The sequence below is a fragment of the Peromyscus maniculatus genome, chromosome 11 (assembly GCF_049852395.1).
Source record: "Peromyscus maniculatus bairdii isolate BWxNUB_F1_BW_parent chromosome 11, HU_Pman_BW_mat_3.1, whole genome shotgun sequence".
Taxonomy (NCBI): Eukaryota; Metazoa; Chordata; class Mammalia; order Rodentia; family Cricetidae; genus Peromyscus; species Peromyscus maniculatus.
In genome coordinates, this window is record NC_134862.1 from 102344941 (window position 1) to 102362871 (window position 17931).

General features: G+C 48.7%; 1 protein-coding gene across 2 annotated transcripts in view; it reads left to right on the forward strand.

The window, feature by feature from the left end:
- The window catches only part of Lamb3 (laminin subunit beta 3), a 41718-nt gene that overhangs the window by 6618 nt on the left and 17169 nt on the right, over window positions 1-17931 (forward strand). For both annotated transcript variants that reach the window (XM_076548240.1, XM_076548241.1), the window contains exons 4-8: window positions 11209-11323; window positions 11847-11920; window positions 15018-15209; window positions 16549-16612; window positions 16900-17093. In XM_076548240.1, the coding sequence (XP_076404355.1) occupies window positions 11209-11323; window positions 11847-11920; window positions 15018-15209; window positions 16549-16612; window positions 16900-17093 (639 nt within the window). The remainder of the gene's footprint in view (window positions 1-11208; window positions 11324-11846; window positions 11921-15017; window positions 15210-16548; window positions 16613-16899; window positions 17094-17931) is intronic.

Below are 17931 nucleotides of genomic sequence, written 5' to 3' on the forward strand. Positions count from 1 at the left end.
TTGTGGCTCCTTGTGTTTATATGTGTTTAAATCTTTGTGTCTCCTTGTCTCCCAGTTGTCTGACTGGCCTATTTTGTTTTATGGTGTCAATGACTGAATCTCATACAAGTTAAGGAAGCACTCTTCTACTGAGGTACATTCTTAGCTCTACTTTAACTCTTTGTGGGTTTTTTTTTTGTTTTTTTTTTTTTTTGTTTTTTTGAGACAAGGTCTCACTATGTAACTCTGGCTGTCTTGGAACTCACTATATAGACCAGGCTGGCCTTAAACTGACAGAGATAGTCTGCTTCTGCTTCCCAAGTGTTGGGATTAAAGGTGTGTGCCATCACACGTAATAGTTTTACTTTAACTCTTTATATCAAGACTGAGTCTTCCTAAGTTGTCCATACTGCCCTTGGACATACAATTCTCTGGTCTCAGCCTCCTAATAGCTGGAGTCCTTAGCCATTTTGCTTCCTTCCAAATGGGTTTGTACAAGAGAATGTCAGGGAGGGGCTTGCCAGGGGTGTCTCCAGCCTTTGTGGGAAAAGAGAAAGAGAGGGAAGTAGACACTTGCCTTTGACCCTGATGAGGGAGCAAGGGTTTTTATGGATGCACCTTCCCAGGCCGCTCTGTCCTCAGGACCCCAAAGAGGGTATTTGAAATGCTCTTGCCCCATTGTCCTTTCAGCCTGGCACTCTTGTGGCTATTTTTAATTATAGAAGGTACTGGGTGGGGACTTTGGAGATGCTGAGTGAAGATGGATGTGCTGTCTGCATGTCACCCACTTGGATATGGGAAGCCTGCTTGACCAGCTTGGGGAATAGACTACTCCCTGTAGGTCAGGCAACAGGGTTGAGTTAAGCTTTCTAGGCTGTGGAGGGACTTCAGATGTCCACCCACAGTCTCCCCAAATCATGTGCCACTAAGCCTAGGCCTGATTTTCAGGAAGACTTCTGTTCTTCTTGCCTCAGAAGGTGGAGCAGGGAGAGATCAGGACCCCATGGTAGAAAATATCCTCCCACCCAGCTGTGAGAAGAGCCTCTCTTCCACTTGGCCTGGACATTTGGCTTCTCCCTGGCCTGCCCTCTGCCTCTTTCAGATGCACCCCCTTTCCCCGCCAGGAACTGGCCTCCTTTCCTGCTTATAAGTAGCCTCCTGAGAGCAAAGTGGGGTGCTTGCAAAAGAGAAGTCTAGACTGTTGCAATCCTGGTAATGGATAAATATTAGCTATTTTCTGCTGTGAAAGCTAAGAAGCCTTGGCTGATTTCCCTTTTTCTAAGGGAGCAATAAATACAGGAAGCTTTTTGCAGAGTAGAGAATGGGACACCTTGTGGGTGGTATAGAGTTCCAGTTCTCCTGCTAACTGCAGTATGACCTTGGGCAAGAAATCTGTCTGACTCTTCCGTGGGCCAGTGTGAGACAGAGTGGTCTGCAGGGTCCTTCCTTGCTTCTACATTCTTGGAGATGAACTGGGTACAGACAGCACCGTCTCTCTTGTGCCTCCTACCCTTTGCCGGTTTCTCTTTCTTCCTCCCCTATCCCCTGCCATCTTAAAACTTGTGGTTTTCAATGATGAAGCCACCGCACGTGCACACACACTTGCACACATGCATGCATGCACGCATGCACTGAATGTTCAGAGGCCTCTTCTCAGTCCCATGTTGGGTGCCCCTAAGCCCTCCCCTGGGGAATGTGTGGAAGGCATCATACTAAGAATCCTATATAAATATGTCAAGTAATAGTCATGGCACCTTATAAAACAGCTCTAGTTATTCCCATGAGCTATGAGAAAGTTTGGACTCCAGAAGGAAGAAAAAAAGTTGGGTTTCCTGAGTGGTTCTGCAGGGAGGGGTATGAGGTGGTTAGCTTCTCATACCCCTTCTCTGCATATCTCTGGAGTTGAGGTTTCTCTTCTGTCTATGTAGAGGTGACAGTGGTGGCCTGCTGAGGTGGCATGAGAGAGAGAGTGCAGAGGGACTTGTGATCTCAGGTGTCTCAGTATCACTTCACTCTACCCCTCCCCAGCCTGACTGAGTGGATGGGAGGGAGTTGCAGGCATGCTGGGACTCTGTCCAGTTCCAAAAGCGTCCCTTCCAGCTCTTGGCCTCCAGAAATGACTCCTTTGCAAGCCAGTCTTTGCCTGTCTGCACGTTCCTTCCTCAGCTACCCCGCCTCGCCCCCTCTGCCTCTGTGGTTGGCTGAGCCTCCAGTTCTGGCTTCTTTGGATTTCAGCTGTGTGTTGCAACCCTTGCAATGGACCTTCGATGTAGTTATCTTTGCCCCATGGCACTTCCCCCAACTTTGTCCTTCTGGGCCAGCCTGCCTTCCTGACCCATTAATAGTCTGGCCCTACGTGTGGGCTACACTCTACCAGAACAGCCTGAACTGCAGTCCCTACTTCTAGTCAGCCTTCTCCATGCTTTCCTCCTTCCAGCCCCTGGTGCCTTCTGGGCAGGCTTATTGTACAGACAGTCCTCAGTCTCAAGGCCTAGGTGAAATCCTGTGACACCGTCCCACGCTGACGCACCTCTGCACTCCCACTGAGCCCCAGATGAGAAGGAGCAATGTTAGCGTCCAGTTCAAGGGACTGCTGTGAGGACTATGTGGCAGAATGTCCAAATGAATGTGGTGCCTGCAGAGGCCCATGCTCCTGCATCACTTCCTCTTCCCTCCCACCCTCCCTCCCCCACTGTCTCCCTCTCTGCCTCCCTCCTTCTTTCCACCCCATTTTCTTCTTTCCCTCCCTTCTTGTCTCCTGGGGGCTGTTTCTGCTCACAGATCTCCGGAGTACATCTTCCTCGTCAGGCTGCTCACCACCCGTGGAAGTCAAACCATCCTGGTCCTCTGCCTTCTCTACTTCCTAAGGTCACTGCTGCCAGTCTGATCTGTGGGGGACTTCTAGAGAAGCCAGAGTCAGCCAACACTGACTTGGTGCCGTGGTCCTGGTTCTGACTCTCAGAATAGAGTTATGTCTTTGGGAAAGCTGAGGCTCCTGTCTGGATCACCGTTTCTCCACATAGGAAACTTGCCGCTTGCTCAGCCCTGGTGTCTCTGTCTGTTTCTCAGAGAACCCCCGGGTACTGCATGATGTCTTGGGACCACGGCACAAGGGCTGCCTATGCACAAGGCTTTGCAAGGCAGAGAACTGGAGCCCACGGTTTTGTCTGGATGTTTCCAGTCTTGGCTTCTGCTCCCAACAATGTTGACGACGTGTCTGCTCTTTTTCCCAAATGTTCTACTTACCCCTGTTCCCTCCCTTTCTGAGGGAAACTTAATCATCCCATTGTCTTAATGACAGTCTTGCACAGCACATTCCCCATGTTAATTATCTGTGCAAACCAAATAGCTGCCATTTTAATCTCTTGCACAGAAGAGAGCTGCAGCCAGTTGGAGGTCCCTTCCTCCTCAGCACATAAGCACACAAGCATCCACATGCCCACCGGTGCCCACACCAGCCTTTGCCTCTCTTTGTTTGGAAACGGTCTAGCTTATGACCATCTGAAAGGCTAATGTGTAGACAGAGGTTATGCATGGGGGTATGCATACATGCGTGCGCGTGTGTGCGTGCGTGTGCGTGCGTGCGTGCGTGCGTGCGTGTGTGTGTGTGTGTGTGTGTGTGTGTGTGCAGTCACTGTATTAGCTGCTTCTCTGTTACTGTAATAAAATACTATGACCAAAAGTAACTTAAGGAAGAAAAGGTTTATTTAACTTCTGTCCAGAGGGAAAGAGTCCGTAATGGTAAGGAAGGTGTGACAGCAGGAGCAGGAATGACCTCCTTGCTTCCTGCTCCTACTGTGATTTCATCCATATACAGGAAGCAGAAAGTGAGAGCAGGAAACAGGAAAGGCTACAAACTCTCAAAGCCCACCCCACAGTGACATATTTTCTCCAGCGAGGGGGCAGCTCCTAAAGGTTCCATAACCTCACAAGCAGCACTAACTGGGTGCTGGGTGGTTTAAATATGTGAGCCTGTGGAGGACATTTCTCATTCAAACCACAACCGAACACACACACAAACACACACACACACACACACACACACACACACACACACACACACACACACACTTTGCTTATGGTTTCTCCATTGTTGTGGTGAGTTATCTAATAAGAGCAACTTAAGGAAGAGTTTATCTTGGCTCACAGTTTGAGGACACAGTGCATCATGGTTAGGGAGATCATGGTGATAGGAGTGTGAGCAGCTGGTCACATTCTATCCACAGTCAGGAAGCAGAGAGAAGAGTACTGTTACTCAGCTTGCTTTTTATTTTTCATTCTGTCTTGAAAGCTAGCATGTAGAATCCAATGTTTAGGTTAGGTCTTCCCTCTTCATTGAAACTGCCCAGGACACCCTTACACACACTCTCAGAGGTGTGTTTCCTAGTAGTTCCAAATCTAGGAAAGTTGGCAAGGAAGATTATGTGGGGGACCAGCCCCCACCTTTCCCTGGGTACTCTTGAGGAGTGAGGGATAAGAAATTCAGATAGAAGGATAGAGGGGAGAGAAAAAGACAGAAACACAGGGTAGCCTCAGGAGGGCCTGGATTCTTATCCACCAGCCCAGAACTTTATTCAAAAGGCTTTTTATAACAATGCCAAGGGGTGAGGCAAAAGACCTCCCCCTTGCTAGATACACCATGTGTAGACCCTTCCAAACACCTGGTGCCCAGGCCCATGGTCCAATCATCCTCTTATGCAGTCCTGCTGGGTAAAGCAAGTTCAGCTCTCACTAGGAAACCACTGTGGTCTACCACAAGATTAGCGCTCTCTCTCTCTCTCTCTCTCTCTCTCTCTCTCTCTCTCTCTCTCTCTCTCTCTCTCTCTCTCTCTCTCTCTCACACACACACACACACACACACACACACACACACACACACACACACACACACACACACACACTGTCCTCTCTCCTTGGGTATTGAGCTTGTCTCTCTCTAAAACAGTGGCTTTCCTGTTCCCAGGAGCTCTGAGAAGGCCTAAGGTCTTCCATGCTGCTGCAGCTTTACTGTTCCGGTGGGCACTGCAGACATCTTTATTTTTATGTAATCTTCCTTAGGAAAGGTCAGCCATTCAGACCTCAGCACAGGTTCATATATCAGAGACATAGATGAAATTTTTCAAAGGGTCTCAAGAGAGTGAGGGGTGTCACCTTGGAGGGGTGTAAGAAAATGAAAAGACTGTTGGAGGAGGAGAGTTACTGTCGGAGGGGAGCAAGACCCGGTGTGAGACTGCAGGTGCTGTCTGGTGACGCTCTCCACTCTTGGGTTGGCGGAAGCTCATTGTCTGCTGAGATTATTATTCAAACAGTTTTCTCTGATGGTCAAAGTATGTCGGCACCGTGTACAGGCAGATGAGCACGACGATATTAGCCCAAGACCTTCTGTCTCTGAATTTGTAATACTCTCTCCACAGTCACAAAGCTCTAATCACCTTTAGATTCTTCAACATGGGTCTGGGATTTCTAGGAAATCCACCTTATACCATGGAAGCCTCAGCAATGTCTGGCAGGCCAATCTTTGCCAGCAAGTCCTCTGTCTGTGGTCATGACGTGGACTTAGGAAGCCATTGTCATGGGTAGAACTGCCTCTCCCCACTCGGGACTAGGGGGCATCTTTGCTTCTAGATCAGTGGTTCTCAGCCTTCCTAATGCTGTGACCCTTTAATACAGTTCTTCATGTTGTGGTGACCCCAACCATAAAATGATTTTCATAGCTACTTCATAAATGTAATTTTGCCACTGTTATGAATTGTAATGTAAATACCTGATAGGCAGGATATCTGATATGCAACCCTGCCCCACAGATTGAGAACCTCTGTTTTAGAGGGATCTGCCCCTTTTGAGTGAGGGGTAGAGGACAGCAATGTCTTGAAAGTCTATTTAGTCTCAGCTGTGTGTAGTGGTGGCCACATGACCTCTGACACCTTTAGTCAGAATGGAACAGGTCAGTATAGAGTCAGATGCCTGGTACATGGATCCCTGCTTCATCCCCACAGCATTCCTAACCAGTAGGCTGGGGATACCCATCACGTCAAATGCAGTATACCTGCCTCGGAGGTCTTGGAAGGGTGAGCCAAGGGTGTGCCTGTAGTGCTCAGAAGAGCGACTGCAGTGTAATGTAATTTTGGGGTGTGTGGTGAACCTGGGCTCTATAATCAGCTTTGGAAAATTGCCTTTCTCAATTTAGTTTAGACAGAGCTGTCTAAACAGTTTGAGCTAAGCAAGAGGGGAGATGAAGTTGAAAATGGCTGGGCTCTGGAGGCCTCTTCCCACCTAGCACCTGCTGTAGGCTGACCTTGACTTTTCAGTGGTTGTAGGGAGACTGCTCCTGGGAGCTGATGAACCCCCGCTGAGGGCTGCAGAGCGCCCTCTTGGCCGTCCACAGTTCTTTCTCCTCTGGGAGCCAGCTTTCCCAGCATGCCTCTGGTCAGTGTCTTCTTCCCCTCTTGATTCTCTTGTCCTGCTGGATGTCCATGGTGATGGTTTGGGGATAATAAGTCCAATCCAGGGAGTTTTAACCCATGTTATAACAGGGCCAACTTGTTATCACATCTACCCTGTGCTTTACCAAGGAGGAAGCTGACATGGAGACATGTATTTTTTTTCTTTTCTTTTCTTTTCTTTTCTTTTCTTTTCTTTTCTTTTCTTTTCTTTTCTTTTCTTTTCTTTTCTTTTCTTTCCCTTTCTTTTCTTTTCTTTTCTTCTCTTCTCTTCTCTTCTCTTCTCTCTCTTTCTTTTTTAGAAATTGCTTTTCTTGAAGACAGCAGGACTTTTTGCTTTATTTTGTTCCTGGTTCCCTCCTTTGGGCCCTGGCTAGTGGCCATGACCCCAGATGTAGCTTAGATGGACACAGGCAGCTCCCTGGATCAACCCTGAAGGGAGCTGCATCATGGCTAACCAGAACCTGCTTTTCCAACCTCCCCTTCTGTTCTTCTCCACTGTGATTCAGGCCCCAGAGTCTCTTGCTCATTCCCTTGCCCTACTTAAGCACTTTGGAAGGGGTTGTCTTTCAGCCAGATTTCTGAGATTCTAGAAGGCTCCGAGAAAGCCCAGCCTCTCCAGCTGGAGAGCAAACAGGAGCCAAACTGGCTGGAGGCCTGGCAGGCTGGACTGATAAGAATGTTTCATCTCTTGGTAAAACTCAGGGAGCATGGTGGCTCTATGACCCCAGGGAGGGAGGCTGCAGCCTCGGAGAGCAGCCATTGCTGTAGAGAAAGGGGCACACGGGACCCGTGAGAAGAGCCTCATAAGCGCTAACTAACACACACACACACACACACACACACACACACACACACACACACACACACACACACACTACACAGAGAAAGAACCTGAAATCACACAGCTTATCTTCAGATTGGCTTCTATTGTAGCTGTTCTATTTCAGGTCCATCATCCTGCTGGCGAGTTGACAGCAGAGCTACTTAAAATACCTGTCTGAAGCGGGGGCTTAGCCTCCCTTTGAGGGTGAAGCCAATTCCTTCCTCAGCTGTGTCCCCAGACACGGAGCACGCAGCACGTAGTGTCCGAGCTCATGAGGCCATCTGATCCTTTATCAGTGCCTGTGCATGTGGAAGGCTGGTGGACGTGGCTTTAGATCCCCATGCTGTCTGTATGGCCGAGGGAGGCTCAGAGCAAATGAGCCCACACTGACACTGGACATCTTTAGTTTATTTTTTTTTAATCCTATCTATAGTCCTACATTTAAAAGTCAAGTAACATTCAATATGTAAAAGTTTAAACATATCAAAAAAAATAACAGGGAAAAGTCACCTAAAATCCTGTTATAGAGATATTAGGTTGAGCTATATGTAGCTATCATGCTTATGGGTCAAAACAGGTGAATATCAGCTATTTCATATGGTTTTTTCCTGCTATTTTGGATATTTCCTTCCCAACATAGTCTCTTAAAAATGTATTTGAGATTGTATTGTATATTCAAGTTAAAGCCTAATTTTCACCCATAAGACATTCCACTGTAATCTCTTCCCCATGCAATTAAAAAGTTTCTCTAAACACTTCTTAATGGTTACATAATATTCTCTCATTTGGGAATACCAAGGCCATTGCCACCGTCTCTGGCTTCTTGTCCAATGTCCTAAGCTGAGAAAGAAAGCCTTGTGTTGAATGCTGCTCTGGTCAGGCAAGGGCTGGGCTTGACTCCCAGCAGAGCCCAGGGCAGGGAGCTCTGGTGACAGCAGCATCTGCCAGAAGGCGTCTGGCCTTGTCTCTCCTCCGGATATGTGCTGAGTGCAGACAGAATGGGGGTGGAAAATTTGCCCATGAGGCTGGGCAGAATGTGGGGAAGGACACACTCCCTTGCCAAGGACCAAAATAGGGTCTAGAGAGGCATCCTGCTCTAGCCTTCTCTTGCTCAGAACAGATGATGCTAAATGACCAGGCATTTCAGCTAGTGGCACATCTCCAGTCTCCATGGCAGCTGAGCTGAGTGTGCTGGTGAAACTGAGTCCTTCCCAAAGTGCTCTCTGTGCTGTGGGCTCCCCGAAAGTCAGCTTCAAGGTCAGCACGGGTTCTGCTTGGTGCTCTGTGGATGAGACAGAGATGGTAAACTTTAGCATGCTCCAGGCGAAGTCTGTCACTCAGCAGCTTTCTTGGGGAAAAATAAGAGAGAAATACTGTTTACCTCAAAGGGCTGCTAGTGTTGAGCTCACTGTATACCTACAGATGACCTGGAACTTCTGGCCCTCCTGCCTCCTCAAGGCTGGGATTACAAGCATGTACCAGTATGCCCAGTTTTATGCCATACTAGGGATGAGGACCCAGAGCTTTGTGTATACTAGTCAAGTGTTCTACCACCCAGGCCACATCCCTAACCCCTTAAATAGGTTTTTATACTGAATTATTTAATACCATCACTTAATTTTATTTTCTTAAGGGATAGGTCTCATTATGTTACCCAGTCTGACACCGAGCTTGAGTTTAAGCTATCCTCTTGCCTCAGCCTTCCGAGGGGTTGGCAGCATGGGCATACTGCTTAATGTTAGTCCTTGATTCCTTCCTCCCTCCCTCCCCACTCCTTTCAAACAGGCTGAGTCTGGGAAAGAAATAGCTATTGATCATGTGGTTGAAAATAGTTGGCACATGTTGAGCATTTCCATTCTTCACTCACTCATTCATTTATTCAGTGAGGACTTAGCTAGAGCCAGCGGTGTGCCAGGCACTTTTTCCACAATGGGAGGCAGCAGGGAAGGAAGGCAAGCCTTTGCCCTCATGGGAAATGCACTGTAGATGGGGAAGCTGATGGAAATCAACAGGAAGGATATAGCTTGACAAGCAGAGATGCTTGGTAAGAGAAATCCAGCAGGGGAGGGTGGGTATGACCAGGATGGAGACCAGCTGGCGAGTGATGGGCACAGTCTAGTTGGGGCTCAGCTACCAGTGCTTTCTCAAGCATCTTTGGTTGTGATAAGGATATATGGCAGTGATGTTCCTTCGCTGACTAAGGTTAGGAACGGGAAGTGGGCAGGAGAGCAGAGGCCCTAGAGCAGCACACTCAACTCCCCTTCTTTTTTGGGCCAGTGCTGTGGGCACACAGAGGGAAAATGGTGCTGGCAGGGAGTGTCCACAGCCCGTGAGCAGGCCCAGCATAGCCACGGAGTCTCTGTACCTAGGCAGAGTGCCCACACCTATGACACCAGCTCAGGTAGTATATGGCCTTCTCTGCACACCGCTGCAACTGAGCAGCTGCAAGGCTGTGGGTGAGAAGCGATTAAAGGAAGCAGAGGCCTGGGGCATGTGAATAACCAGCAGGGCCCAGTGGTCTCTTCCAAGCCTTGCTTCTGCTTGTGAGTGAACCTTCAGCCCTCTGGGCTGTGCTCTTGAATTTTGGGCAGGGTTTAGAGCTATGGCTACTCAGAGAGAGCAGATGTTTGTATGTGCAACCTGAGGAAGCTGGAACAGGACCGTGCTGGGCCTGTGGGGAGTGCTATGTATGTGATCATAGTCACAGACCCCAAGACAAACCACCTCTCTGATCACCTTTGTTTCTCCATTTTCTCTACCTTGACCTGGAGCCCATCCTTGCAGCTCTGTAGTTAAGTCTTTTGTCCCACTCAGAAAGGTACAGGCCATGGAAGAGGTGAGTGTTGTGTGCTAAGCCTGTCACAGGAAGGCAGTTGTGATGGTTAGTGTTATCAACCTGATGGACTCCAGAGTAAGTCCATCATTTTGGGCCTGCCTAAGGGAGATTACCATGACTATGTTAACTGTGGGTGTGGCTGGGATCCTGGGCTATATGTGTGCTGAGTAGCAGCATGCATTCATCCTGTTCTGCTCTTTGTGGATTTGATGTGACCAGCTGCCTCAAGCTCTTGCAGCTCTGACTCCCCAGGTGTGGTGGCTAAGGGCTCACTGAGGTTGGGAAGGCAGTATGTTGGGAGGACCACCTTTATTTCATTCTGCTTAGTTTCTGTGGGTGGGTGCCTGGAGGGACTTGGACATTGGGAGCATGTCTTTGTGAGAGACAGGTTGGAACCCTCTGAGGTAGTGGAAGCAGCAGCGATGATCAGAGGAAATCTGACAAGTACAGAGTATATCTTGAGTAAACTCTTTCCCCATTAAGTTGCATTTGTCAGAGATTTTATTATAGCAACAGGAAAAGAAACTAAGATAGCTAGGTTCTCTCCTGTGGACAGGGTATCCTGGAGCTGGGAAATGGTAACCAAATATGGGCTTCCTTAGAGAGGAATCTAACCTGTGGAGCCCAGTGCTATGCCTGGCATGTAAGACATACTCAACAAACACACGTGCAGTGACTCACTTAATTTATTGAGGAAAAAACTGGGCCTGGGAAGTGGAATAATGGAGCCAGCACCAGAACCTCCAATTTCCTTGTTCTCTAACACAGTGTTCCCTAGCACAGTAGGTACTGAGTTTATGTGGGTTTCTCCTTTCTTTTCCCTGCCCGGTTCACACCTCTGCAGTTTCTCTTTCAGGGAATGACATGAGCTAAGGTTATTTTCCACCGTGTACTCCTTCTCCAACCCCAACATTGATTTACCTTGCTATAAGTAGGAAGGCCACAGAATTAAACTAAGAGACGACCAGAAGCCCTGGGTTAAGAAATTCATCTTTCTTAGTGTGTTGGTGACATTGGCAGGTCCCTTGAGGGTGGGTTCCAGATGAAGACATGTGCTGGGATCCCAGGATAGACGGGAGAGACCCACGGGGGCCCACTCTGAGCTCTGCTATCTCCCTCCCTGACAGTGGCAGATGAAATGCTGCAAGTGTGACTCCAGGCTGCCTCACAACTACAACAGTCACCGAGTGGAGAATGTTGCATCATCTTCAGGCCCCATGCGCTGGTGGCAGTCACAGAATGGTGAGGACCTGCCTCCTGCAGCAGCCCATGATTATGGAGGCTCCACAGGCTGGGGCATATGGAGGTCTTTCAAGACAATTTGGGTTTCTGTGGGAAAAGGTGTCGGGGGTGAGCAGGCAGAGCCTTCTAGCTTTGTTTTGGGTCTGTTGGACACTATAGGCAAAAGAGCTTGCTTAGACTGGGGAGAAGGTATGCTGGGAGAGTACCACATCCATTTCACTTTGCCTTGTCTCTGTGGGTGGTGCACATGGGATTTGGGCCTTGGGAACAAATCTGTTGTGACAGACAGGCTGGGACCCTCTGGGGTATCAGAGGTGTCAGTGATGATGGGCCATCACCATCCGACAAGGACACATTTGAATAAGTGACACAAGCAGGAACACACCCGGTCCACTCCTTTCCCGGAGGTGCCAGACTCAGGGCAGGAGATGTTCCAACTGCCCAGAGCTGGTGTTGTCAAGGCCTGCTTTGGGGGCATGGGGGGGAGCATCTTGTCTAATATTTCTCATTCTTGTCCTTGCAGATGTGAACCCTGTCTCTCTGCAGCTGGACCTGGACAAGAGAATGCAGCTTCAGGACATCATGATGGATTTTAAGGTTTGCTTTTGGGGACCTCAGGGGGTAGGGGAGGGACCTGGGTTGAGAAAGAACAGTGTTTTGTCTCCCTAGGCTGGGGTGATGGCACCATATGCCAGGGGTCCTCTTTCAGAGTAGGTACACTCACTATGATTTTACATCATTGTGACAACAAATGGCTGACCACCAGAAGAGGACCCCTTCCCAGCCCCCTGTCTTGGCCATGGTACAGCTGCAGACCCTGTCCTCTCTGTAGCTGACATCTTTAACCTGTCTAATAAATAGACTTTTCTCTGGCACATACCGGTTCTGTGGGACTTGGTTGCTTTTTATGATTTCAATATGAAATGTCCCAGAAATAGCTCATGTGTTGATGGCTTGGTTCCCAGTGGGTGGTTCTAGTCATCAAGAGGTAATTGGATCATGAGGCCTCTGATGTGACCAGTGGATCAATTCATTGATGGACTGATGATCTGAGGCATTATTTCAAAGTGATGGAAACTTTCAGGTGGGGTCTGGTTGGAAGAAGCAGGTCACTGGGGTCATACCCATGGGGCTCTGTCTGTCCTGTTTTTCTCCCTCTCCCCTCTCCTTGTCTTTTTGTCCATCTGTTCTATCCATTCCACAGTGTGTAGCTATACAATCCCGGCAGCAGGGAAGGAGGGCAGGGGCAGATGGATCCTCAGAGCTGATTGGCCAACAATTCTAGTTCAATCAGTGAGCTCCAGATGCAACAATAGTGCCTGTCTCAAAAAACAAGGTGAAGAAGTATTGGGGAAGACGTTGACCTCTAGCCTCCATTCACTCACATGTGCACACCCCACATGTGTACACACACACAAACATGTATACATAAGCACATAAAAATAAGTAGAATATGCCAGGAATATAGATCAGTGTGGTAAACGACTGTCTTAGTCAGGCTTCGTTGCTAGGACAAAAACCTCTGAGAAACCAGTTTGAGGAGAAAGGATTTATTTTGGCTCAGGATGTCAGAGGTTTCAACCCCTAATGGCTGCTCCTTTGACTGAGCTGAAAATGAACATCATGTCAGGAAGTGTGAGGAAGAGTGGAGGGGAGCAGATCACTAATGATGGAGAGAGAAACTGGGCTAGAGATCTGAACTCAGGTCCTTAGCTTACACAGCAAGCATAGCTGTGTCCTCTCCCCAGGGATGGTGTACTCTACTTTAACAACTTTGAAGATGAGACCAAGTTTAAATAGTGGCCAAGAACTTACCTACCCACGGGAAGGACATACCCTGGCACATCTCTCTTGGTGAACAGTCTATCCCATCAGCACTATGGCCTCTCAAATTCTCCTTCCTGTCTTAGACTCAATGGTTTCATTCATTTGTGACAGGCCATTGTGCCCCCCACACCAGAGGATTTAATTACATTCTTTCTACAGAAATAGTCAAACATGAAAAGATAAAGTTTGGTTAATAAGATGAGATGAGCAGGAAAATCTATAAGACTTTTAAGAGTTGAAGGAGTGTGAGGCGAAACACAACAGGACCCAGTTTGTTATCTGACTGAGAAAACTCTCTGAGAGCCCTGCCCTACAAAAGGTCAAAGCATTCTGAGAAATGCCAGCAGTGTTTGAACAGATGCCCAGTCCCTCAAGGTGACAGTTTTGGAAGGCAGTGTTAAGTTGGATACTGTTAAATGCTTTCGTTGTTCTGCTGTTTCCCGTCCATGTATCAGGTCTGGCCATACACATACCAAACACTAAGAATATGGTAGAATTGGTATCCGTCGGTAGGGATAGAAAGGGGTGTAAAATGAGTCACAACGAAGCTGCTCTTACTAAGGATATCAGAGGAGACTGAGTGAGGTGGGGGGCGGATGCAGTGGTGTTGGTGTTGATGAGCCAGGCATCTAGCTTGGCTAGCCTTGGGGGTGGGCTTGTCAGAGAATCCACCTTATAGCCATGTGAAGGGCACTTTCATTCCAGGCAAAGGCTCTTTCAAAACTTCAAAGCTAAAGCTAGGAGTGAGGAACAAGAAAAACTATAGCAGGCGAGGGGACAAGAGACTCCACAAAGTCTAGAGGGTGAATGTCTATGGCTGTGAGAAGGCTGTAAGTTACCACTCACTCAATGACATGTACTCAGCACCCACTGTGCACTAGATGCTGGGAAGAACTGGGAACCGAGCGGGCAAGGGAAAGGGGGTAGCTCAGGGCACTGTTTCTCAACCCAGGTTAGCTCTGCTCTCCCCCTTCCCTAGGGACATATGGCAATTTTGGGGGACACTTTGGTGTCACTGCTGTGAATATGGCCACGGCATCAGGTAGGCTGAGGTCAGGGATGCTGGTAAGTGTCCTGCAATTCATAGGGCAGCCTGATGGTTCCTTTGTCCAACCCCAAATAGGAACTGTGTTGAAGCTGAGAAATCCTGCCTAGAAAGCAGGGAACTGACTAGTAAATAATTAGAATGGTGGTGCTATTTCAAGGGAAGCCAGATGGCAGACTAGGAGACAGTGCCATGGGCTGGGCAGAAGAATGCAAGTTAGATAGGTGTAAAAGAATCTCCATGCAGAAGTAACATTTAGACTTCCAACAAAAGATGAGAAGGAACCTACAGGGAAGGGATGCTCCAAACAGGAGGCAGGTGGGAAGGCTTAGGAGGGGGTGCACTCACTGAGATGGGGGCTGGTGAGGGCCAAACAAGGAGTACAGAGCCTTTGCACACAGGGCCAGGTCAGATTTTAAGAAGAGCGGTGTGTTGGTCAGTGTTCTGTCGCTGTGACAGATACCAGAGATGAAGAACTTAGCAGGAGGAAGGGGATGTTTTGGCTCACAGGTGCAGAGGTTTCAGTCCATGATCACTTGGTCTTGTTGCTTTGGGGCCCATGGAGAAGCTAAGCATCATGGCAGGAAGTGGCAGAGCAGAGCTTCTCATCTCCTGGTGGCTGGGGTGGGGGTAGGGTGCTGATTACTGTCTTGGACCTTAGGACTTGTCCCTGACACTTCCCACAGTCCTTGCTCTTGCTGGCCCACCCATCCCTCCTCTCTCCAGAAGTCTCCTGCAATTGTGTCTCCCATGGAACACTACCAGTGCCTCTTCCCCTCAGCCACTCAACCCTACTCCACTCCCTGCCCCGTGTCTCCCCAGAGTCCCATGCCAGCTGGCATGTTGATCGAGCGCTCCTCTGACTTTGGCAAGACCTGGAGAGTGTACCAGTACCTAGCTACAGATTGCGCCAGCACCTTTCCCCAGGTCCACCAGGGCCAGCCCAAGACCTGGCAGGACGTCCGGTGCCAGCCCCTGCCCCAGAGGACTAATGGACGTCTAACTGGGGGAAAGGTAGGTATAGGGAGCCTGACCCAGCAGGCAGAGGGAGGAAGCCCACGTCTCCTAGTCAAACTGTGAGAACAGACCAGATCAGATCATTTTGCTGGGACCTTCCAGAAACATCCTGAGGCTTCTACTGCATCATTCACCCCGACTTTCCAGCTTCCTCCTAGAGGGCTCATGGCTGCATCCCCTGTGGAGTTTGTTGTGAGGACTTCTGGATGTCTGCTTACACATAAGTGAGCAAAGAACACACGAAATTTCACTTTTACAGGATTTACCACAAATATCAATTTTTTGGTTTTAATCTATCAGTCTGCCAGACCTAGTCCTTGTAGGGAGATTCAAGAGTAACCCAGAGCTCTGAAGGCATCTGCATTGGAAATGACAACCTGCCTCTAGAAACACCCAGAATTTTCTCTCAGAATCTTTCCTGTATAGTCACTCTCTTCCCCAAAGCATATCCCACTCCATACGAAGGTGGCTGGAGCTTCCCCTCCCCTTGGAGAAGCGGCTCTGGGGACAGACAGGCTGAGTGCTGCCCCCATGTGGCCATGGATCTCCTTGTGTCCACCTACCAGCTATGGGGTTAAATCTTTACCCAACCCGTGTGTCCACTAGTTCCTAACCCTGAGCAGAGCCCAAGGCTTCTTCCTTATTTGTAAGGGGTTGGGATGAAAACTTGGTGGGATATGCCTGGAAGTCACATGTGGTGAGAGGTTTGTAGAATAAGTAAAAGCCTACTCAAAACTGATGGTGATCAGGGTGGCCAGCACGGAGTGCTCACTTAACCCACATCTATCCAGTCACATCTTAACATCTCCCATGCATGAAAATGCCAGACAAAACCCACCATCATGTATACTAAAGTTAGAAAAAAGTAACAATAGGGCTATGAGATGGCTCAGTGGTAAAGAGCTTGCTGTGCAAGCCTGATGACGTGAGTTTGATCCCCAGAACCCATGTAGAGGCAGAAGGAGAAACATGCCGTGGTACACCGTGTGCTCCCACACACACCATAGTCACACACCAATACTAAAGAAAAAATTAAAACTGATAATGAAATAGTATCATCAAAGCCCTTCTCTGTAATAGATGATATAGCAGGTAGACCTGCATTTTCCAACACACACACACACACACACACACACACACACACACACACACCCCCCTGTGCATGCTCTTTTAGGATCCAGTAGTCATCTACTCTCCCGAACAGGTGCCCACGGTCTGTCTCAGGTTCCCAGTGAGAAGGGGTATAAGGAGAATGAGGACGGGAGGGAAGGAAGGTGTCTGAGCTTGGTGCACGCTTCAGTCCTCTGCGCTTCTGACCCCTCTTCTCTCTGAGCAGGTCCAGCTTAACCTTATGGATTTAGCGTCAGGTATCCCTGCATCTCAAAGTAGAAAGATTCAAGGTTGGTTTGACTCTTCTCCCTCTTTCCCATGGGACTGTTAGTAGGGGCATGAAGCAGCTTGGGACCAGGTCATGGAAATTTCCAGTTCCTTCCTACATATGCAGTGTGGTTGGGAAGTAGTGCTTGCTTGCCCCACTCATCCTCCAGGAATATGTGTAGCATGGTGTGGGAAGGCTGAGGGCTGGAAAGTCTGTGGTATTATGGGAAGGTAGAAAAGAGGGAGACTCTATTGGCCTTTAACTTCCTGTCTCTGCTTTCCCTCCCCTCCTTGCTGGTGCCACTCTCAGAATTAGGTGACATCACAAATCTAAGAGTCAACTTCACCAAGCTGGCCCCTGTACCTCAGAGGGGCTCCTATCCACCCAGCGCCTACTTTGCAGTGTCACAGCTACGTCTACAGGGGAGTTGCTTCTGTCATGGACATGCCAACCGCTGTGCCCCCAGTCCTGGAGGCCCTACGGGTCCCACCACTGCTGTGCAGGTGACAACCCAGGGTGGGATGGCAGAGTGGAGGGAGTGAGACCAGAGCAGACCCTCCCGTGAAGCAGGGCAGCTGCTCAGTCTCGGTTGTGGATATTGCTGGTGGCATAGCTCAGTGGTGGAGCACTTGCCTAGCAAGTGAAAGGCCAGAGCAGGGTAGGGAGATAGGTTGGGGGCAGGGGCTGGGCATGGTGGTGCATACCTAGTAAGCCCAGCACACTTAGAAGGTAGAGACTGGAGGAATAGGAGATCCAGGTCATTTTCAGCTACATAGTGAGTTCGAGACTAGCTGGGCTCCACACCATCCTGTTTTTTTGTTTTTTGTTTTTTGTTTTAAGTCTCTAAGCAAACACAAAAAGACATAGGTATTTAGTAAGTCTGCAAGAACAAAGGTAAACCTACTGTCTCAGAAATCCACATTGTATACTTTAGGTCTGCCACATGACTGGGGATGGTTTCAGCTTCAGCTGCATGTAGACATGTGGGTACAGGGGAAACTGAGGCAAAGTCTCTCACCCTGGGTCTCACAGCATTATTATAATATGGAAGTTGCTGCATACCTATGAAAATATTGCTGTGAATTATGAGATACGAGAGACAAAATAACCTGTCTGGACCTCTACTCTCAGATATTCTGATTTCATTACTGATGTTTGAAGCTCCAGGCTGTTGTAAAGTTCTGTGGTGTGGAGAGGCACTGGTCTTGGGGTTTAGTCATCTGGCAGTAAGGTGTGGGGCTAGGTAAGAGGTCAGTGCTTAGAATGCACACAGAGTCCACCCTGAGCACCAGCAGGTATCAATGCAGGAGGGATGGGTAGAGAAACTCCAGTTTAGCAAGA